Here is a 24,586-nt window from a genome sequence, read left to right on the forward strand (position 1 = left end):
TTCTCCTCTCTCTCCCTCTCTCTGTCTTCATTCTGCAGGCATCTCTGCCTCTGGAGCAGCAGGATTCAGATCCACCACTACTCATCATTACTATTAACCACTGTTATCTGTCATTATTATTGATAACTCCATTTCTCTCTTCTCTCCTCTCTCCTCCCCCCACCCCCCCTTTTTTTCTCCTCCTAAACCCAACCGGTCGAAGCAGACGGCCGCCCACCCTGAGCCCGGTTCTGTTGGAGGTTTCTTCCTGTTCTTTGTGGGAACTGTTGGGTTTTTCTCTATAACAAAGTAAGGTCTTGACCTTACCCTGTAAAGTGCCTCGAGATAATGTATATTATGATTTGGCGCTACACAGATAAAATTGAATTGAATTGAATTAAAAATAATCACAGGCCATACACAGATTTAAAACAAGATATTCTTTTACCAAGAATTATCCCGAATGTACGTAGGTCTCCATGAAAAGGCCATTAAATGGTTTTATGACTCTGATAGAATTCAGGTAGTCTTCTCTTTTTTTTTCTTACCCCTCTGTTATCCTACATGTACAATATTATCTGTTCATATTTGATTTACTCTTGCACCTCTTTTGAAAAAGAAATCTAATCATGTCAATGATATGATTAAATACATATTAATATCTGACCGATGAATCCTAACTTTTAGTTTCACAGACAGGATGAGCTACTTCACAGCCCCAGTGACAGCAGAGCTTTTAGGTGATAAGCTTGATGACATAACATAAACATTTAACTACAGATTCTGTTTATATGTATACAGGTATAGGTATATATGTATACAGTATATACTGAATATACATATACACATATAAATACTACATGTCTGTGTTTGTATGTGAAGCACATTGAATCTCACCTGGAGATACACACAGAGTAACAGAGAGTAACACACTATATGGATCAAGTTTGCTTGGCTTTGCTGTGCTTCTGTTCACTCGTCTGTCATTCTGTCTGCTTTTCATTAACCTGTGCGTCATTTACTCCACAGCGCTCTCTCTGAAACTGATCAGACACAATCCACTCTTTTAGTGAAGTTTCCTGTTCCACAATCCAATCTTTGGTGAGCATTAATTGCAGATTAACAGCTGAGATTTCTTTTATGTTGTCCGGCCAGCTCAGAGAACTTTATAATGTGGTTATTTACTGCTGAATAAGTTTACCAGTAACAGTTGTCATTATTGTCTGCTGGCTTAAACTTCCAGTTGCTGCGTTTTTTTAAGACACCATCTTATTTAAAATTACATCTCTTGCAGTTTGAAAATTACACCATCTCAGTATAATATAATAACAAATAACAAATATAATAATATAATTGTTCAGTTTTTTTACAGTATGCTTGTTTTCAACAGTATGACAGAAGCCTCTGCTGCATTACCTCACCAAAGGGGTGTCAGACGAGAGATAATCTAAAAACAGGCAACAACAATGGCAGAGTAGCAACACACCCATGTAGGAGTAGTTTCTTCCTGTTTTTGTCTCCCTTCTATTTTCATCTCATGTTGAACTACAGCACAGTACTCATCATGCCCCCGAAGCTTTACATAACGTGGCCATGGAATGAAAACTGCATATTATTATGCTTTGCACATCAATTATATAGAGCTTGCTACTGACGGTAGAAGAGTAGAATATAACAGTGTCATAAGGCATGACATGAAACTAAGAGGGGGTGCTTTTTAAGAACTCGGTAGGACAGTTGTATAATGTATTCCTTATGAATTAAGGTATTTACAGACACCAGAGGTGATTGTTTTGGTTACTAGAAGGACTCGAAATGGCCAGTTCTCACTACAGTGCTACACAGATCTCATTTTCTCCAGCAGTCCTATCCTGTGACTTCTGTATCACTGAAAGGGAGTGGATATGTTTCAAAGATAGGCAGACATCTGATATTAGGTTCAGCATTGTATGGGCTGAAGTTAAACCTTATGTAAAGCATGTTAGCAATGCTGTCATGTACTCCTCCAGGTCCATTCCAAAGGCTAAAGGTAATATTCTGCATTCAGAGTTGTGAGATGCTGTTTAATAAAAATGTGATGGCCTGTCACTGTAGACTTAAATCAGAGCAAAATGGATGATTTTCTTTTGATTTTGTAGGTTGCCGCGTTCACCTAACATCAGGCTGTCACTTAAAATCATGAATCAGAGACAATGAGCTAATTAAAGATAACACATCATTACCAAAATTAATGACTGCTACTACAAAGCACAGGGTGCATTTCCATTATAGCTGCAGTTGCGGCAAACAAATGCAGCATTCTATTGTTCATGAAGCAGGTGATTGTTAACACAAAAGGTCTCAAAATAACACATGGACACATCATATAGATAGATAGATAGATAGATAGATTATTGAGTTTAGATTTTAGTCCATGACATGAGCCATTGGCTTTGGCCGAGGTGCTGAACAGTCTGATGGCAGCTGAAACAAAGGATTTCAGTCCTGCATCGCAGTGAGATGAGACCTTGGCTGCTGCTGTAGCTGCCAGAATGTTGTGGAGAAGGTGGTTGGTGTTGTATAATATCATCTGTGTTCAGGTACCAGTACTGTTTACTGTCCAGGTGCACACCTAGGTATAAAGGGTGGGCTTAGACCTGCGAAAGTCAATGACCATCTCCTGAGACACAGTAACCCAGCCCGATGTACTGTGGTCGTCTTGTGAGGTAATCCACAATCCAGGACGTGAAGGAGGGATCTACCCCATCTCTTCTAGCTTGTTTTTGAGAAAGGTGGCTTGGATGGAGAAGCAGCTGCTCCAGGGTCTTCATGATGTGCGATGTAAGGGCCACCAATCTATAGTCATTTATCTCGGCCAGGTGCCCTACTTTAGGTCCCAAAACAAGACATCATGTTTTCCACAGGAGCAGGGCCCTCCCTGTTTGCAGACTTTAGTTTAAGATCTTCTGGAGAGGCTCAGCCTGTTGAGTTGCACAGTCTGAAGCAGACTCGGGCACACACGATCCGGGCTGGCAGCCTTTCCAGGACATAGCCTCTTAAGTTCTGCCCTCACCTCATCCACTATACAGGATAGTAGACTTGATCCCTGTGTGGAGGAAGTTGCAGCTGCAGTGACAGGGTTAGTTGCAGCTGAAGCTGTGGGAGAAAGAACAGGTGAGGCTGTGTCAAAGCTGTTGTAGAACCGATTGAACTCATTGGCCATGTCCACATCACCTGATGTTGTCTGGTTGTTCTTCTCTTTATTGCCAGTGGTCTCCAACCCTGAAGGCCTCCTTTTGCTGATAAAGGAGGGTCTTGATGTTACTGGTGATCCAGGGTTTGTTGTTTGGAAAGCAGCGTACAGTCCTTACTGGTATTACAGTGTCCATACAGAAGTTAATGTGGTCTGTGGTGCAGTCAACAATTCTATCAAGACCATTGTCCTTGCTGTTATCATTTTCCTGTGACATTCCAATCTGTGCATTCAAAGCAGTCCCTTAGAGACTCGCTGGCCGCCAGGGTCCAGTTCCTTAATGAGTGGGTGGTTGCAGCCCACCTCAGTGTACAGGGTTTTTAGGAAGGTTTACGAAAAATCTGATTATGATCTGATCTGCCAAGTGGTGGTAGAGCTGAAGCAGTGTAAACCTCCTTAATGTTTGTATACAACAGATCTGTCTAGAAGTGTCTAGTTTTCCTTTGTGGGTCAGTCTATATACTGAGCAAAGCCAGCCAGGTGAGAGTGGCTGATGTGGGTGACATGATTAAAATAACCCAATATTGCAGTGAATGCATCAGGGTGCTGGGTCTGTACTCTTGCGACAGTCTCATGAATGACATCACACATGACTGCAAGCTCCGCCCTTGGTTGAATGTAAACAACAATGGCAACGATGTGAGAGAACTCCCTCGGTAAACAGTCAAGTCTAAGACCAACTGCCAACAGTTCAATATCCCGACAGCAGATCTTCTCCTTCACTGTGATGTGACCGGGGTAGCACCATTTATTTTTCACAAGCAGAACCAGTCCTCCACTGTTATTCTAGCATCTCTGGCATCTCTGTCAAAACTTACTGCAGTGAAGCCAGGTACATCAACAACAGTCAGGAGTGTTGTCGTTTAACCAGATCTCAATATTGATTATGAATTTGGTTCATCAGTCACATGTACTATATTAACCAGAACAGTAAAGTTGTTGGTCATCAAACAATAAGCTGAAAGAAGGGTAACCACAGAGTGAAGTGATACCATGATTGTTTATGGCCTCATCACTTCAACCCACATCTTTTACAGCACTTAGAGTCACTTCAGAAGTTGGCACCAGGCACCTGCTTATTAATGCTATTATCCAGTCAGCCAATCATGTGGCAGCTTTGCACTGCACAAAATTATACAGATACAAGTGTTTCAACAGTTTAACTTTAAATACATAACCGTAACTGCCACGCTGAATAGTGGGATCAAGGCCACACTGACAACATTTATTTCATTTCAAGCAGCAGAGAAGACAGAGTTGTATAAACAATAAAATTGTTGATGTTGTACAATGAGTTATAACAGTCAGTCAATTGCCTGTCTCACTGTAGCAGGTGTGTCTGGGATACTTGCCGTGGTCTCTCTGTGGTGAGTCAAATCAGCCGCTTCTTCTCTGCTGCAGCTGCTGATTTGACTCTTTTCATTTGTTGCATTATTACACAGTTAATCATAACTTCATCATGTGAGTTTTGTTTTCACTCTGCAATGATTTAAACTATAAATGTAGCAAAGTAAATTACTTGAGTAAAAAACACTTAAGCAAGCGCAAAATGACTGATTTATAATACTCCATAATGTTCAAGTTCACAGAAAACAACTTTGTTACTGTAAGGAGAGTAAATGTAACTCTTTACTTCTACCCCTGGTTTTCGGTCGGGCTTGCAGATGTGAAATATCGTCTCAGCTTAGGGATTTTTCTTAATAGCTCAACCTGTTGCACTTTCTGTCTTTGATTTTTGTGTCTTTGAGCTCCACTTTCTTTCCAGACATTTTTGCAAACGTACTTTTTTCAAAAACACAGCATTTCAACTCAAGCCAGGAATTGAAAAACTACAAATTCATAGGACAATAAAGACAGACATACATGTGTGACTGACATTGACTGAAAATTTGCTGCCAATCACAGTGGATTATTTTTAGGGAGTATGTCGACACAAAATCACGTTTTTTTTTTTTCTTCCTTTGAATTTTACAAGGACACTGGTTCCACCATGCTGACATATAAGTGACGTGTTGATGCTGTTTTTTTTTTTTCTTTACAGCACTGAAGAGCAAAACAGGCCCAGTGCTGTCTATCTGAGTAGGCAATGTTTCATTACAGGAGGAGGACACTGACTTTTTGAAAAAAAGTCCAGGTCCTGTTGAGTTACCTCCATCTCTCATATTTATTTACATTACATCATTTCAAATCTCAGATTTTAAAAGCTTAAACTATTAGTTTTACAACATGATAAGTGACTTTATCAAAAAAATGTCTCTTTGTTTCACTTATTAATTGTTACCGCACTAGCTAAAATAGCTATGGCTGAAGTAGTGGATTCTATTACAACTACTGTGGCTGCATTACGCAAACAGAGTGTAAAAGAAATCTATTGGGTGAGAGGCGGGTACACAATGGATAGAATAGCCAGTCAATCACGGTGCTGACGCACAGAGACAGACAACCATTTACACTCACATTCACACCTACGGGCAATTTAGTGTCACCAATTAATCTAACCTGCATGTCTCTGGACTGTGAGGGGAAACTAGAGCACCCAAAGGAAACCCACACAGGCCTGGGGAAAACACTCAAACTCCACACAAAGAGACCTCAGCCATCTGGCAGGTTCAAATCTATAACCTCCTTCCTGTGAGGCAACTGTAGTAACCACTGCGCCACCGCACCGCCTGTGTAAAAGAAATCACGACCCCCATCAACAAACTGCATTAATGTTACAACACTTTCTTCTCGGAGAAAGCAACCACTCAGCACGAGGCACTCTGAGTGAAGGGCAGCACACTAAGGCTGACTTCATAATGACTTTCACAGCAAAGCCAGCGTGAATATTTCACCATGGTTTACAAGGATTCAACAGCCTAACTGACCAAAGGGGTCTCTGCTCCTGCCACATGTGTGTTCTACAACATACGAGAAGGAGAGAGCTGTATGTGTTCATCTTTAGCATTTCCAGCCTGGATGGTAGGCTAGCTGTCTGATTGGATGGAGACTATGCCTATACTTAGGCTGCAAACCACTCAGCGGAGATTTTCCGCATAAATGATGAGGAGAGCTCTGTCACTTTCACTAAGGACAGTCCGTGCAAACATCAGTGTGACCTTAGTCTGATGTAAATAGTAGGCGAGTTGCTTCTACAGGAGTAACCTGTTTGCTGTTGCTTTCACTGTTGCTTCTTGCATGCTGACATCACTGGTAGGTTATATCATAAAAATATTTGATTCACTTCTTCATAGGATCATTGTTTCTATATTCTTCAACAAGACTGCAGGTGCAACATTTACCATGTTCATTATGCTAATATATGCTGCTCAGCACTAAACACAAAGTACACTTGCGCTTTATGGAAATATTATATAAAAATTCATCACCTGGACACCATGGAAAGATTGAGATATGAACCAAAGCAGTGGGCCATCCAACCAACACCCCCATCCCCAGAGATTGCATGCCCACTTGTATGGCTACAAATGATCCCACAGCCAACTGAAATGTAAGAAATGGCTCCAAAAATATAACTAGTTCAGCGCACGTGGCAATTAGGAGATTCAGACCGTGCCACACAGTATACAGCACATCATATAGTGACAAGCAACTAGAAAGATGAAAAAAATATTCAAAAGTTGCTACTGGCACCCCTGTACTCACTGTCATTGTACTAGCCCAAATAATCTGCATGACATCTGTGTCACAAAAACTACATGAGGTACTGTACAACAACACAAAGTCAGTATTACCTGTATAAAAAACATACTCTCATAAACAAAAATTAAAGATATAGCGCCCTAACACAAGAACAGACGTGCCTTGAGTAAAGCATTGCTGTGAGAGGAGGATTCCCCCTCTCCAATGATGCAATGGTCATTCAGACTGTGAAGAGCACACAGTATAGGCCAAGGGGTGAGAATTCACATGATAAAAGTACAAATCTTTCTGACATTTTCTCAAATAAAATACTACAGTTCTGCAGCTTGCATGAGGATTTGTAAATTTGTAAATAATAAAGCAATAATTTGTTGCCTCCAAGTGCTGATGTTCTGATTGAGAAGAGGGCTGCAGCAGAGCCACGGGCCAGCCAACAGAAGTTTAACCCAACTTCTGCTGCCATATCTCAACAGAAAGGCACCCGATCTCTCTCCAGTATTGCTGACTGACTGTAGTTAGAGGGAAGAAGTGAATCATTCTCTCACTCTCACTCACACACACACACACAGTCACACAGTCACACAGTCACATACACACACACACTCCTTCCAGACATAATTCACCCTAGCAGGAGATAATAACCTACAGTACATATACTCTGAAAGAATCCTAACAACAGTGAAAAATCATTAATTCAACTCTTTACTTCGAAGATCAAAGTGATGATTTGATTAAGACAATCACGACCGTGATGGAAGACAAAAACGCGCGTGAACATGCACACATTCAGAAATAAGCAACACACAGACAGAGCCTCATTCCTCCTGTTTCACTGCACACCTCATTCTCCCACAGTGCTCATTCTCTATCTCATCCCAGGTCTCCCTCTCATCCCCTCACTTGTCTAGTGAATCATTCATTTGTTCTATGTTTCTTACCTTAGTGGTGACAATGCAAAGACAATCCATGCTGGCCACGCAAAAAAAGAAGCTCTCAACCTATGCTCAATTTCATCACCTTTAATATCACCACTGGAGGAGAAAAAGCAAGAAGATGGAGAAAAAGACGCCAGTGTGAAAAAGCTATGTGGAAACATAAAAAAAGGTAGGAGTTCCAGAAGAAGAAGATGAAGACGAGGGGGAGGAGAAGAGGAAAAGAACACACACACACACACACACACACACACACACACACACACACACACACACACACACACACATGTGTGCGCGCGTGCGCATCCACACACTCACACACGCTCTGGAGGGAGAGAAGCCACGGCGGACCGACGTTACAGCATGTGGGCCCCTTGTGAGGACTGGGATGCCTCCTCCACAGAGCTGAAGGCAATCAGGATTCCTAACGCCATCTCAGAGCGAAGCACGCATCATCGGCTAACGCACACACACAAATACACACACTAAAAATGCTTAGCAGCTGGCCTAGCATCCTCATTCCTTAGCTTCTCTCCCTCTCATTCATCCTGTCTCTTGTTTTCAGTTCATCGTCTCCTCCTCTCCTCCTTTCTCTCTCTCCTGTCTTTCGGCCGAGCGACTCAGCAACGTTATGGGATGAGAGAGAGAGCAAGGGAAGATAGTGAAGGACATGCATGTCAGCTCTGTGGAATGAATTACATTCTCATACTCTCTGTCTCACTGGCTATTAGCTACTGTGGCAGACCGAGGGAACTTAATAATAACACACTGGCTTTAATTTCATCTGCAGAGCAGTGGCAGCGCTGCCCTCCTCTGACTTTGTGACACACTTTTTACTGTTTGTGTGTGTGTTTTTTTTGTTGTTATATCCTGGTATGGACTTTCCTGGAGCAGGTAGAGGCTGCATTTTGCAGGTTATGACTTTGTTTTATGGTCAAGGTTAGAATTAGGTTTAGCACAAGATCAGGGTCAGGTTAAGGTTAGGGTAGTATTTATTTGAGATGGTTAAAGGTCCCATTTTGTATAAAGTGAGATGTCCATGTCATTTTTTATTATAAAGAGGGTCTAGGTTCTATATGAATACTGCGAAAGTATCAAAGTACTCAGTCCACAGAGAAATGCACACAGCCTGTATTCAGAAACTGAGCTGTCTGGACGTCTGTAACTTTGTGATGTCACAACAATGCAGTCACAGTTCTCAGCCATTACTCAAGTCCTACCCACCATCCAGCCTTCCAGGATTTGTTTTTTTTTTTTTTTGAGTCTTTACCTGAAATTAGCTATGTTTTTATTTGATCACTCAAAAAACAGTCAACCAGTCAAAAGAGAGGCTCGGAGCTGATATATCATCCGATGGAGATCAACACTTCAAATAAAACAAAGGAACAGTGTAAAAGTGTGGAACAAGTCTGTTTGTGTGTTTGTGAGGTTGTTGGTTGGTGGGATTGGGATGGAAGCCAGCAATAGATTTTTTCTATTTTTTTGCCCAAAATAACAATTATGAACAACAAATTAGCTTTAGTTTTCCAATAAACCAGTACCAAACTAGTGACACTGAAGACAAACAATTTCAACTAGCCGGACAACATTTAGCAGACATTTGATTACAATAACAGACCAGCATTTCCTGAGCACTCTAACTCTACTGGTGGCTCTTTTTAACACTGCTGCATCATCATACCTCTCTTATCATTATGATGATGCACCAAATATGACTCACAGATACACAAAGACTGCACAGCACTGCTGATGATAGTAGTAACGATAGAATGAGACAAAAACCATTTAACAGCTTCTTATGTAACCAGGTAGGTGTGTGTGTGTGTGTGTGTGTGTGTGTGTGCGCATCAATGAACTGACAACAAAGCTAGGTTCAATTCAGAACTTCCAGAAAAATAAATGTGTGGAATCTTTTTATGCTACAATTTGCCAACTGATGAAAACCATTTAATAACAATACGTTTTTGGCCAGAAGTGCAACTCAGCTCAACACTGCACTGAAACCTAACAAAGCAACAGAACAGCCACCGAGTCAACAAGACCTCTAACCCTCTAAACATCAAAGATGACAACAATCCACTTATACATACATTTGATAGTTGACATGTTATACAGGCTTCTCATTTTTACCTACTGTCCACCTGTTACACTGAAATATCAACTGTCACTGGAATATGTTATTAACTGAAGACGAGAAAAATTAATTAGCCTGAGAACAAAATAATATTGACAGCCATACAACCAACTCAATGGTATGATTTGGTTTAACTATGAGATACAGCTGAGTATCAGTGGACTGGCTATACTCGAACACTGACACTATTTGATCAGTTCTGTCAAACCTATCAAAAAGCAAGACCTTACATCGTCATCATCATCATTTATATTTGTCCACAGAGTTTATTTATCAGTGCTCCAATTAAATCAACCTGAGTCAAGAGCAACTGGAAGAGCAACTGGAAACATCTGTGTGGAAGAGCAGGGCCTTTCATCTGCCAATTATCTCTGGCTCAGTTTTTATTTAATTCTTATTCGAGACAAAAAGCGACATAAGTAAATAAAGTATAAGTGGATACAGCACTACACATGTTCTGAAAGGCTCTAGCTCAGTCTCTTAAGGCTGTATATTAAGAATCAATAACCTACCAGGTCAGCCACTAAGAACTCCCAGGTAACCCTACCCACTCCAGTGTCCAAACTTCGCCCTCTAGAGACTATAAGCCCCTGAACTACAACATGCTTCCCTCTAAATGTGCTAGTACCTGTCTGCTGGAGCCATCCTGGTGACGAGGTGTGTTGCAGAGCTTGACCTTGATCACCGCTTTCATTTATGGACGAAGCAGTACCCTTAGACTCTCACTCTCTCGTTGTTCTTACTGAACACCAGCTCAGACTTCCTCTGCCAGAGCAACAGGACTAATCTTTTCAGGTGATGCGGCTCAGGCAGCCTCGACTTATTGCATTAGAGAGAAGGAATGTTTTAACCTCATTTGTTAGGGGCTGCCACTCATATATACAGACTAGGTGTGACATATTTGGACTGGTCTGTGTATGCTAACAGCCTGCTAGACGGATTTATTTTAAAGCCTGCTATACTGTTTGACCTTGAAACTGGCCTTTAGCTGACCCTAACACATTCTCCTAAGTCATTTTCGGACATGGTGACTAAATATCATCAGATTTATTCTCAGATTTCACTCCAGTGAAAATAAATGAAATTAAATAAGATAATTAAATAAGCTAGTTAGTATAAAATCACAGATGACATTCATTTATTCATTTCAGGAAGCATGCAATGAAATTAAAAAGTCTGCACTGGCCTGTTTTTTATTTAAATACTATGTTGTTGATTTAGTACATCAATGTAATGTCAGGAAGACATTGGACTGACGTAAAATTTTGGCTGGAAATGAAAATAAGGTTGACATCAAAACCCAACATCGGCTAATTCTCATTGTGAAGTTTAGCAGACGTTACACTCAACCAAATATCAACATGTGACAATGTCAGTGGCGAGCTGCATGCCTGCAGGGCGCCTACAGTTATATTTCTCTCAGTGACAGGAAACAGCAAGTACTTTAACAAATCAACCTACAAGTCAAAACATGGTAACATACATGGATTTCTGAGGAACTAATGTTACATTGTTGGGGGCCGATGTTTTAGGCTGTGCTACACTCCAACCCTGTCTCGCTTCTATACCGTTAAACTGCAACAACAAATAATGATACACTGGTGATTGGATTAAGTTTTTTTTTAACGGAATGAGGATATGTTGTTAATTTACATATTTGGCAAGTTGCGAATATATTACTCCTGAACATGTTAGTAACATTATTTTTTTAATGTCAAAATATCTGATCTTGCAGTACGATGTCCACCTGTAGTAACTCCAGCATTATTACACTGTTTCATGGTTCTGTTCGGACAGGACTTGGTTTTGGTTAGGGACAGATCCTGGTCTGGTTTGTTACAGAAGAAGTTCAGTGACTTCAGATACAACATGCTTATATTTACATTTAACCAAAACCACCACCTTTACCTAAACTCAACCAAAGGGCCTTTATTGCCAAACTGGCAGACAGGACTCTGTATCACGGTCCACGGTGTGACAGTCGTACACTTTGTACAACCACCGTCCACTCCGACCAATAAATGTAGCGCTTAATTCAGTCAAAAGATACATTGCTTCTGAACATAATCCAGCCAGTGATTACATTTCAAACAAAACATGTTTGCTGTTGCACATAAACATAATTTCTAGGTTGTACACTGGTTTATTATCGCTAATTAATGATGATGTGAAATCAAAATATTAGATCATAACTGAAATGAAATGGACTGAAATGGATACTGATTACAGAAACACAAAGGGTGAGTTGGTGTGATGTACAGTCGCAAATTAATAAAAACCTAATGCAACACATGCAACACACACACACACACACACACACACTATACACAGAAGACTATATGGCAGAGAGAACTCACCTCAGACGTCTTTTCACTGCTTTCTCCCTGCTCTGTCCTGCTGGGATCTGAGCTGCTCTGCTCCCTCTGCTGGGGACAACAAACATGTCCATAAGAAATTCTACACAATCATAATCAAACTGTAATACACCAACCTGAAGGAACCTGGAAATAGAAGCAACAGATTCTGTTTTTAAGGTAATGAGAATCATAATAAAACATTAAAGGTCCCATATTTTACACTTTTACAATGTTTTATTTGATATGTTTATATCCATAAGAAGATATATTTGTGGTTTTAGAACTCAAAACCATCTCAGTGTAGTTTTACATCTACTCTCTGAGGCTTCTGTCTGGAGCTCTAGTAACAACAGATAGGTGAGCCATTCAGACAATCAGGCTCTGAGCCTCTCTCTTTTGATTGAATGGAAATATAGCAGATTTCAGGTAAATACTCAGAGAAACCAAATGCGAGGCTGGACAGTGGGACCAACAGTGACTGCTTAGTTGTGACATCACAAAGTTGCAGAAGTCCTGACATCTCATTTTAAGGCTCAGTTTCTGAATACAGGCTGTGTACATTTCTCTGCAGACTGAGCACTTTGATAGTTTCACAGTATTAATATAGAACCCAGACCTGCTTTATAATCCAAAAAGTCATGGACACTCTCACTTTATGCAATATGGGACCTTTAAAACTCTTACAAATGCCAACATTAAATATACAATGCAAAAAAGTACCCTATAATCCAGGGATATTTTCTGACTGTGCATATGTTAAATAAATCTAATCTCACTTTGAAATGTTGTCAGTTAACAAACCAATAAAAACATATGTAAATGCACAACAATAACAGGAAGCAGTTGTAGGGGTTATGCAAGATTTGGCACTGACACTTGCTTTGGTAAGTCTTGGATGGTGTAAGCCTATATGTGCCTGTGGCAACCAAGAATAAATCCCTGGCACTAAGACATACTACAAACCCTCAGAACACGCAGGCCTGCTTCATGCCTCCCTCTGTTTATAGCAGCAAGCTTCTCTTAAAATTAAAATACAACAAGTAATTGTCTTTACTTATATAATAGATGCAAAATGGGAGAGTGTTCATACATGGCTAACACTATTACAGTACTGATAAATCCAACAAGATGGCTGCTGGTAAGATAAATCATTCAATTCCAAAATTGTTGAGGTGTATCAACATTTTATAAAACAACATTTTAGATGTTAAACAACTCACTAAGTGCCTTATTAATGTGGATATTTTAATTGTTTTAAATTTAAAGTAGCACCAGACATTACCACACAGAAAGTTATCCAGAATATTTTCTTTGTCCATAAAGCACCTAATTATACTGTTAAACACATGAATTAAGTAAACAGCTCATTAATTACTTTAGTTTAGATCATCTTCTGTTTTATACAACAGCTTGATATTCCTGTAAAATCCCAAAATATTAATTTCCTACAAACTGCCAACAAAATGTATTTATTACTTGTTCATAGATTTGAATAACCCCTTTGGATTCTGTTAATTAATTTGGATGGTGCCATCTGCCATCTTATTATTTGACAGGACATTTTGCCTAATCCTCAGAGGGCTCATTGTGGTAACAGAACATAGGATATAACAGCAGTGTCCTGATGACCTCATGGTGGGGTCATCAGTCTCTGAGGACTCTTCTAATCCCCTTCACTTATCCCTATCCTAGTACTACTGGATGACCTCAGCAAAGTGGTTCAGCAGCTCCTGCTGTTACACTGCACTGCACTGCTATTGTAAAAGCCTTAAGGACCTTGTACATATGATTTGTTTGTACATTTACATTCACTTCCCTTTTAACCTCCCTCTTTACTGTTACTGCAGAAAAACAGACAGGTCTGACACACAAGGTTTGACTGTTTAGACAAATAGGATTACTGGTGGATTACCAAACAGGTTGGTCCCTTTCCAAGTAAAACATGCTATTAGTAACATGCCTGGTATGCACACAGCCACGAGGCTGTACATTCACACTGGCCCTTCAGCTAACAAGAAAAATGAAGAACTGTATCATACCTGGAATTATCATACATAGCCCTGATGGATTAATGGACTGCATTTTGTAGCCCTTTTGTAGGCTTAGACGACTCAAAGCGCTTTACAATACCCATTCACTCACACATTCATACCACACACCCATACACACACTCACACACTAATGGAACAGCCATGAGGGGTAATTTAGGGTTCAGTGTCTTGCCCAAGGCCACTTCAACATGCTGACTGGAGGAGCCGGGGATCGAACAACTGACCCTCTGATTAGTGGACGGCCTCTTCTACCTTCCACACATTCATCTTTTTACTGATAGAGAGTTTGAATTATCTGAGGAGATCACACAGACAGTAGAAGTGTGATGACCATTCAACCCCATCGACCGGATCTCTCATTCCATTATTATATTATGTTTTCAGGTTCTTCGTCACCTTCTTGTAAAGGCAAAATCTCCCTTGAGGGAATTTCTTCAGATTTGGTACAAATATTCACTTGGACTCTTGGATTGGAATTGAATGGTGAGATGAATTGGTGGTCAAAGGTCAAGGTCAATGTGACCTCAAGGAACATGTTTTTTATTCATAACTCAAGAAGTCATATGCTTATTATGACACAATTTAATACAGAAAGGTCTAACCAGAATAAAATGAGGAAGCAATGAAATGTTATATCCAAAAGATCAAGGTCAACTTCACTGTGACATCATAATATTCTGTAAAACATTCTTACTGAATGTTGTATCTCAGGAACAGAAGGAGAGATTATGACCACATTTCCTGTTACTTGACTCTTTGGCGGCGTCATATGACCACAGGGCAATAATTTGCGGTAGTTTTCAGTTCAAAAGGAAATATAAGAGGGATAAAGAACCATATTATAGAGGACGCAGTTTTTCCTCTCGGTAAGTTTTGGAGCCAAAGCTACATTTTGATTGAGCTTTCATGTTTTTTTCAGTCTTCAGCCACTCAACACCCTCTATTAATTCCCCTTAATTAAAATGTCATAGTGTGAGTGTTTATGCATACATTTACTTTTTCTCACATACTCATACACACACACAGCCACACACTGTCTCTCTTAATTAAGCCACTTCAACATAGAACACCTTTGTTCTTTCAAAATGTAAATACATTCAAGTGACATACATGACAGGGCTGTACAGTCAGTCACAGTCCTCCATCGTGCTTGATGAGTCTGTGCTGAGCCACAGTCTTCTGCTCTAACCTGCGCCATGAGCTATAAACCTATAAAGGTCATGTGTATTCAGGATTGAATGAAGTTGATGAAGGCTTGTGGGGTTAATGTTCAAACTAAATTAACTAAACAGTCAGGTTATACTTTTGCTCATTTTTTCAAAGCAACATATGCTGAGCTTTTCTTCTCCAAAGACCCTATGAAGACTTCATGATTTATGCTGCTACCAATCTGGAAAACTATTATAAGAAAAAAATATATATTTTCAGGAATCTGACTGTGTTAGAAACCCAACCCAACTCATGATTTGTGAAACCCAACTTTCACAAATCATTTGCAATGTGTGAATCAATTAAGTTTTTTTGTATTTCAGCTTCAGTAGCACAACAGCAGCAAAACCATGACCTGTAAAGACTCCACCGTATATACAGTATGTCCAACCCTGACACATTTCCAGTTGTTTGCTGAACATAAACCACTGTTCTCTGTGTGTGTGCCAGATTTCAAAGATGCCTCATTACACCCCTTTAAAGAATCATTTCCTAACATTCAGAATTGCAAGTGAGTGAGTAACAATGACAGCATACATCAGCAAGCAACAGGAATAGAGCTCATTTTAGTCAAGTCTCATAGAATCGGTCTCATACATGATTAACCACAAATGTTGGAATTTTGCTTAATATTACAGCCAGATTTTTTTTCCCTTTTTTAGGATGTTTCACCTTAGAGAGGCAACAGTTTGGGTGAGGGTGAATAACATGTCATGTCCTTGATCATGACTTTAGTGTGGCTGTCTTAGAACTCTTAGTAGGCCTCTCATCAGCCCAGAACAGATGAGGCTAGTTTGTTTACAAGGTCTGACAGTGGGAGCAGGTAAACATACTGGAATTTAAATGTTGTAAATAACTGAGTTGTTTGAGATTTTCCTAATGAAATGGTGAAGTTACTGTAGCAGTGGCTATTAATAATGTTAATAATGTACTATAAACAAGCAATATCAAAACTACCATCAAACCAAAGGCAGTTGAAGAGCATTTCAAATGTCTGCACACAGAATAATCTAACAATATGAAAGGTCAATATTAGAGATGACCCAATCACGTTCTTTTGCCACCAATACCGATAGCGATCATCTGTGAGTGAGACTGGCTGATCCACAGCCAATACCAATCATTTTTTTTATTTTGTTATAGCAGCACACTTCAAACAAGACACACAGATGTTAAATGGCACAACTGCCATCTAAAGTCTGCCCTTCCTTGCTTTCCTTCATGCAAAGTCATCAATTACATCATCATATGAAATCTGCCCAGCAATCACATGTTTAACTGACATTGTACTGCAATAGTGTTGCTTATTTGATAGATTGCTGCTCCAGTGGGGAGACCTGTGGTCAAACTACCCAGAAGCCTGCACAGACTAGAAAGCACACCCTCTTCAACCCACATGGTGACATGACCTCATTGACATGATGTGCAAATGAGTAATAGAGAACAGATCATAAACTGTTCTCATAAAAAATTTTTGGAAAAGTTCCACACGGCCAACATGTTGTTTAGAGTTCAGAGTATTAACCACAGGTGATCTACCGATCAAATATTTTTAATTAAAATCAGCCAATCATGATTGGCGGCTACTTAATCAAGGCATCCCTAGTCAATATCAAAGAAGCAGAGGGCAAAATATCCTCTCTAGCATGGATGAAGCTCCAAAACAAAAGACATTGCTTTTGCCATATTCCCATGATGCAATTCAATAGCATCTTTCAGAAGACCCTCCTTGGCTCCTAAATACTCCTAAACTCCACACTTATTCATCCAATCACCTCACTTAAACAACTGGTTTAGTTGAAGGGGAAACTTTTTTGTGATTAAGTGCTTTTCTTCTTATCAAACAGGCCACAACAAGTGAAAATTAATTCAACAGTCTCTGATTGAGCAGGAAGCAACACGGGGGCTCCTTGAGGACACATCAGTTCAACCATCTTGTTTGCTCTGTATACAAAAGATTGTGTCATCTCCCAAGCTCATCACTTTGTACTGACATTTTTAGATGACACCGTTAGCATCAGTTTACTCACAAGCAACTCCAACATTAGCAGCTACAGAGCTGAAGTGGACTGTGTAATGGTGTGGGTAGTGGACAGGGTCGAGGACAGTGTTGTGGACTGAGACATGGTCTGGGTCATGGACTGGGTTGTGGACTGGGTCTTGGACTGGGACTTGGACTGGGTCTTGGACTAGGTTGTAGTCTAGGTTGTGGACTGGGTCATGGTCTTTGCAGTGGACTAGGTTGTGGTCTGGTTCGTGATCTGGGTCTTGGACCCGGTTGTGGATTGGGTCTTGGACTGGGTTATGAACTGGGTCATGGTCTTTGTAGTGGACTGGGTTGTGGACTGAATCGTGGACTGGGTTGTGGCTTGGGTTGTGGACTGGGTTGTGGACTGAATCGTGGACTGGGTTGTGGCCAGGGTCTTGGACTGGGTTGTGGACTGGGTTGTGGTCTGGGTTGTAGACTGGGTCGTGGTCTTTGTAGTTGACTGGGTTTTGGACTGGGTTTTGGACTGGGTTGTGAACTGGGTCATGGTCTTTTTCGTGGACTGGGTCGTGGTCTTTGTAGTGGACTGGGTCGTGGACTGGGTTGTGGTCTGGGTTGGGGACTGGGACGTGGTCTTTGTAGTGGACTGGGTCGTGCACTGGGTCGTGGACTGGGTTGTAGACTGGGTCATGGTCTTTGTAGTTGACTGGGTTTTGGACTGGGTTTCGGACTCGGTTGTGAACTGGGTCATGGTCTTTTTCGTGGACTGGGTCGTGGTCTTTGTAGTGGACTGGGTCGTGGACTGGGTTGGGGACAGGGTTGGGGACTGGGTCGTGGTCTTTGTAGTGGGCTGGGTTGGGGACTGGGTCGTGGACTGGGTTGGGGACTGGGTTGGGGACTGGGTCGTGATCTTTGTAGTGGACTGGGTTGTGGACTGGGTTGTGGACTGGGTCTTGGTCCTTGTAGTGGACTGGGTTGTGGACTGGGTCATGGTCTTTGTAGTGGACTGGGTTGTGGTCTGGGTCGTGGTCTGGGTCGTGGTCTGGGTCGTGGACTGGGTTGTGGACTGGGTCATGGTCTTTGTAGTGGACTGGATCGTGGTCTGGGTCGTGGTCTTGGTCGCGGACAGATCAATGTACATAAAGCTGAAGAAATGGTGTTGGATTCCAGATCAATAGGCATCAGTTTTGCTGCCGGTCATGTGCGCAGAATCAGACTGGTCAGGTATCTTATGTCCACAGTGACAGTGAACCTCGCTGACACACTCATCATGTTGTCTGTATGAGACTCATCAGTGCTTCAGTTTCCTTCAAGGCTCAAATCTTTGGTCTGATTAAAACAGCAGAGAAGATTATGTGAACACCAAGACCCGAGAGCAGTCTTCTCTGCAGCAACACACAATTTTGGAAAGAGTGCAGGGACGCAACAATTGTTCTAAACTTTTTTTTCTGTCCCAATATCAGTTAAACTTATTCCTGGAGAACAGACAGATGGGTAGGGAGGCACTCAGTGAATGCTTTGAGATGTGTTCTTAGTTTTTAAGAGTGAATGGTGATTGGTTATTTTATCTCTAAAATAACCTAGTGTTTGCACTTTATGTCATATCATGTTTTATTGTGATGTTTGGTTTTTTGCAGCAATTGCCTTACCAGACCATTTTCTCTGTCTGCAAGAAGTTTCTGTCTTCATCATCTTTACTCCTGCCCTTTTTGAGTAGCTCCATCAGACAACTGAGTCATACAGAGTCCAGGTATGTCTGAGGTTTAGCTGGGCTGACACACAGTTTCAGACACTCACCTCCTCCACTAGATAGGCAGCGTGTGCGAGCTCAGAGTTTTGTATAGAAACACTCTTCTCCCACTTGTCCGCCATGTGGTTGACCTCCTCAAGCTTTTGCTCACAGCTCTTCTGTGTGTTTAGCAGCGTCACTTCATAGAACTCCTGGATATCTGTGGAAAAATGGATATTACATTACAGACAACACAGTTCACTCTGTCTCTTCAATGAAAGAAACACATTTGATGTGGATGGAAGTTTCCATATATACAATATCAGTCTCTGACTTCGACTCCCATGTGCCCCACCCAGTAGCAAAGGTTTTGTGACCTCTTGACTTGACTGAAAGCTGCACACAAACAGCAAGACGTGTACAAAGCGACAGAAGTTCTTCTGCTGCTCCGCTTGTCATACTGTATGAGCAGAACTGAACAAAGAAAGGTAGCCAGCTAAATAATTACACTGACAGGCAGTGAATCCAAAGTCTGCCAACAAACTGTTAATGTTGGTGGGTGCATGGGTCCAAAGTTAGAGTGGTTACAGTCAAACATCTGAAGCTTCAGCCCCTGAAATTGCAGCCAATGTATATGTTGAATAACAGAATCACTGAGTTATGCCCCCCCTCCACACACACACGCACACACACTGAATTTTTAAAAAAAAAAGAACAAATAAATAAAACAGACAGATATATATATATATATAAAAACAAAACCAGTATGCGCAAAAAACTGCACTGAAATTCATGCATCTGTTCCAGACTGTTAACAACCACAACTAGTGACCGTAATGGTGCAAACATTTCTGCATGGTCTGCTCTGATTGAATGTCAGCATGAGTCACTGCTGTATCAGCCTCACTGCATCAGAAGCTTCTGGAGCGACGGACTCAACATCTGTTGGTGCATCTTCATTGTCTGACTCTAGTGAGCTCTTTGTCTGCTATTCAATTCAAGTGCGATCGTTTTTAAAATGCAGACACATTTTTTGGAATGGCTGGCCATGTTTTACCAAAGAAAGGCTCTCTACGAAGTGATCTGCCATGCCAGTGCAATGCCTTGGCTCTGCACATAAAAGACATATTTACATTTAAATGGATCTTAATAAAAACAGGCCATTAGCATTCACAACCAGATGCAGGGTCATGCTTCTTTCCTAATCATACACAAATGATTAAGTGCATTTCTGTTTTTAGAAAGAGGAAATAAAGTGTGATTCAAGATTTGCTGATGTTTTTGGGGTTTTTTTTAATAAGAAAAATGGCCACAGTTCTACCTTTTTTGTAATTCAAATGAAAACAGGCTATTATGGACACAAATGAATACAGCAAAATTTATGCAAATCCCCAGAAGCTTTTGAATGGCTGGTGTTCAGCAGGGTGAGTATATGTGTAAGACTGTACGAGGTACAAAACCAGTTGCTGGTAGTTGTCACTCATCTGATGATCATTATACAATAGAATTATAAAGCAGAATGGTACAGACATTTTGCTACATAACACATAATGCTGATGTTTCCCGGTTTACTTTGCCTTTAAAAAAATAAGTAGGCTCTGACTTATATTTCATTATTAAGAATTAAAATAAAAATTGCTTTACTAAATAAAAGATCAAACCAGACGATCATCATCAGCGCTCACCTCCAGGTCCATTTGACAAGCACTGACTCACTGTCTCAAATAAACAACTGCTCTCCTCTCTACACTGCATTACACCCAGACACATTCAAACTATTAACTGTGATCATGACCAGCTTTTCACAAACATAACTCTAAAATTAAAAAAAAAAATGTGACTATAGTTTCAGCAGCAGAAAGTTGTCAGTAACTCACAGTGCAGTAAAACCTCCCTGCTCTCTCCGGTCATGTTGCAGCACTGCTATCCTGTGAAACTGTGCTGCGCGAGGACCAGATGCCTAGTGGCAAGCCAACAGCTAGCCTAATCCTCAGACATAGAGGCCGCCTGTTCCCTTCAATGCAGACAATGACCTTACACCCCACATAGCTGATTTCTAATTCAGCTCTCCCTTGGGTAATGTGCTTAACATAGCCAGTAGTCCTTTCCAACTCTGCCCTTAACGAATAAAACTCATCAACAGCCAGGCGCCCATGTCTCCACCCTTTGCCTCATCTAATATCTGTACAGCCAACTTCTTGCACCGATGGAGTGTTTTCTTCATGTTATATACACATTTATTGTGAGGCATTAACAACCTGACACAAACATAGTAACTACCAGCTCTGGAACAGTCCATTCACTCTTTGTGCTGCTGAGCTGCTTTAAAGACGGCAGCTGGCACAGTATTTAAGGCACATGGCTTGCGTGTAAAAGACATCATGAGCCCAGCAGAGAAAAACTTTAACTGTATGTCTGATGTGGGGTGTGCATGTGTCTAATACCATGTGTCCTGGCTGAGACTCGCCAGTGATGGGCCTCTGTGAGGAATTAAACTATTATGGCAGTGACTGAATCCAAATGATTCAACACTGAGCTAACAGTGCAGTGTCAAGACAATGTAGTTGCTACACAACTGCATATCCTACATTTACAGCCAACCCCACTGTTCTAACTGTATTTTAGTTCCTTCAGGACAGCTTCTTGACATGCACAGCTTCTATCCATTAGGCTTTATGCTGTAGGCAACATGAGATAACAACAAGTAAAAATTATTTCCGTTTTCTATATATTCTGCAGATTTTTGAATTGTTTGTCCAACAAACAAACTATTCAACCGTAATTGATATAAAACAGAGAATGACCTTAAGTTATAATATGTAACTTTTCCACATTAAAATGTCTAAAAACAACTAGACTTATGTTTTATATTTTGTTGAAATGTGCTCTTACATTATCCCAAATGTTTCCATTAATTCTCAAACCAGAGAAATCTGTGATTTTAATCATGGTAATGGTCCATTTTTATTTTGTTGCCTGTCAATGAAATTATGTCCTCTATGCTTATGCATCAGCATTAGGGTTTTTATAAGACACACTTTTTACACCTTGGTTGTTTTCAACTATAAATAATTTAACAAGATGAAGGATGAAGGAAGTGAAACTGTTTTATTCATTGTTTCTACTGGTTTTAATTACTGAGTCAGTTTGTTGTGTAGAGGAGAAGACCCCTGTGGATAATTCAGCTCCAGGTAAAAACCTCCTGAACTACTGACACTGAGGGAATCTATTTCACAGTGTCACCCACCTCAGCTCTTCAAATTATTGAAGATTCATTTTCAATATATTCAGTATTATTTATTTCGGCATCACCCATCAACATCAACAAGACAGAATCATCAACCTAATGATTAATATGATATCAAAACCATATTTATGTTTCTTGATGCAACAAGCACTTGTTTTGTACTGTGTGAGAAAACAGGAGTTACAGTTCTGCTTATTATTTAGAGTAACCACAAGGAGACACTGTTTTTTCCTATGTTATGAAAGGAGGAATTCATTATCTTATTCATCAGATAAAAGATGGGTGGATGTCCATCCATCCATCCATTTTCTTCCGCTTATCCAAGGTCGGGTTATGGTGGCAGCAGGCTAAGCAGGGAATTCCAGACATCCCCCTCTCCAGCAACGCTTTCCAGCTCCTCCTGGGGGATCCAAAGGCATTCCCAGGCCAGATGGGATATGTATCCCTCCAGCGATTTCTGGGTCTGCCCCGGAGCCTCCTCCCAGTTGGACATGCCTGGAAAAACGTCAAAGGAAGGTGCCCAGGAGGCATCCTTAGGATGGAAAGGAGCAGCAACTCTGCTCCAAGCTCCCGCCACCTAACCCCTTCTCTAAGGCTGAGCCCAGCCACCCTATGGAGGAAACCCATTTCAGCGGCTTGTATCCGAAATCTCATTCTTTCAGTCACTACCCAAAGATCATGACCACAGGTAAGGGGTTGGAATGAAGATCAACTGATAAATTGAGAGCTTTGCCTTCCAGCTCAGCTCCCTCTTTACCACAATGGTCCGGTAAAAGGTCTGCATTACTTTTGATGCTGCACCAATCTGTCTGTCAATCTCCCACTCCATTCTACCCTTGCTCGTGAACCAGACCGCGAGATACTTGAACTACTTCACTTGGGACAGTACCTCACCCCAAACCCAGAGAGAGCAGTCCACCTCCCAGCTGAGAACCATGGCTTCTGACTTGGAGGTGTTGATCCTTATTCCGGCCGCTTCACACTCGGCTGCAAACAGTCCAAGTGAGCACAGGAGGTCACGTCCTGATGAAGCCAACAGAAGCACATCATCGGCAAAGAGCAAAGATGCAATTCTGAGGTTCCCAAAGCGGACACACTCCTCACGAAATACATGTGAACTGGTTGGTCATTTTCCCATGACCCTCTTAGAACTCCGGCAAGGGTAAAGAGTTGGTCCACTGGGTGGAAGTATATTCATATATAATCTTGGCTGATTTAAGTGGTGATTAAGTTAAGAAATTAAGATCACAGTCCTCGTCCTACTGAGATCAACTTCGATCACAAATACACAACTACTCCAAACCACATCGAGCTCTGAGCATTCAAGTGTGCCAACAGACAACATGTGATCAGCTGTTACACTCTTCAGTTTCTCTAACTTAAACGTGCAGTTTCAAGCTCTGTCGGTTTCAGACGTGTGTTCGAAACTTTTGGTTTATGGCTTAAGCCTTCACTGATGCTGAAGTCATATAATTGTCATTGATGAATGTAAAGACCAGAAATTCTACATGTTATGTAACATGTGCTTGCTAAAAAATTTTATCATGTCATTATACTTTAACAGTGGACATATCTGTTAAGCCCTTGGCATTAACTGTTAATCCATAGGCTTTATCAGAAAGAACAATGACAAAGTCCCAATCTGGTGAGTATTTTGTCAGCAGGGTCGTACAGTATGTAGAGGGGATGAGTTCTGCTCTTCAGCACAGACACGCAACACTGCTCAGCTGCAGATTATGTTATTACTATTTGTGCATCACACAGCAGTCCCTGTTCAATTTGGTTAAATGTGGTTAAATATGTAATATCTTTTTTTAAGACTAACACATATTCCTAACTGGATGTGATGCAGACAAGCGAGTGAACATCAGATTCATGGCTTTCAGGGCTTCTGTAAATGAAAAAAAGACTAAATAAAAAAATAATAAAAAAATAAATGAATATATAAAAATAACAGTGTACAAATCACAGAAAATAATCATTCTAGCTGAGGAAATCATTAAACTTTTCAGAGGGAGACATCGCAAGCAGTGGAAAACATCTTCCCCTCAACAGACTACATTTACAATAATCATTAAACGATAATA

At 40.8% G+C, this 24,586-nt stretch overlaps 1 protein-coding gene across 8 annotated transcripts in view; it reads right to left on the reverse strand.

Annotated features, from left to right (window-relative positions):
* dlg2 (discs, large homolog 2 (Drosophila)) overlaps window positions 1–24,586 on the reverse strand; it is a 165,340-nt gene that overhangs the window by 121,269 nt on the left and 19,485 nt on the right. For all 8 annotated transcript variants that reach the window (XM_071461135.1, XM_071461138.1, XM_071461136.1 and 5 more), the window contains exons 3-4: window positions 19,321–19,472; window positions 12,277–12,345 (exon numbers count right to left, since the gene is read on the reverse strand). In XM_071461135.1, coding sequence (XP_071317236.1) covers window positions 12,277–12,345; window positions 19,321–19,472 — 221 coding nt within the window. The remainder of the gene's footprint in view (window positions 1–12,276; window positions 12,346–19,320; window positions 19,473–24,586) is intronic.

This window comes from Trachinotus anak, unplaced genomic scaffold (genome assembly GCF_046630095.1).
Source record: "Trachinotus anak isolate AG129_WGS33_773 ecotype Australia unplaced genomic scaffold, CSIRO_AGI_Tana_v1 ptg000024l, whole genome shotgun sequence".
Lineage (NCBI taxonomy): Eukaryota > Metazoa > Chordata > Actinopteri > Carangiformes > Carangidae > Trachinotus > Trachinotus anak.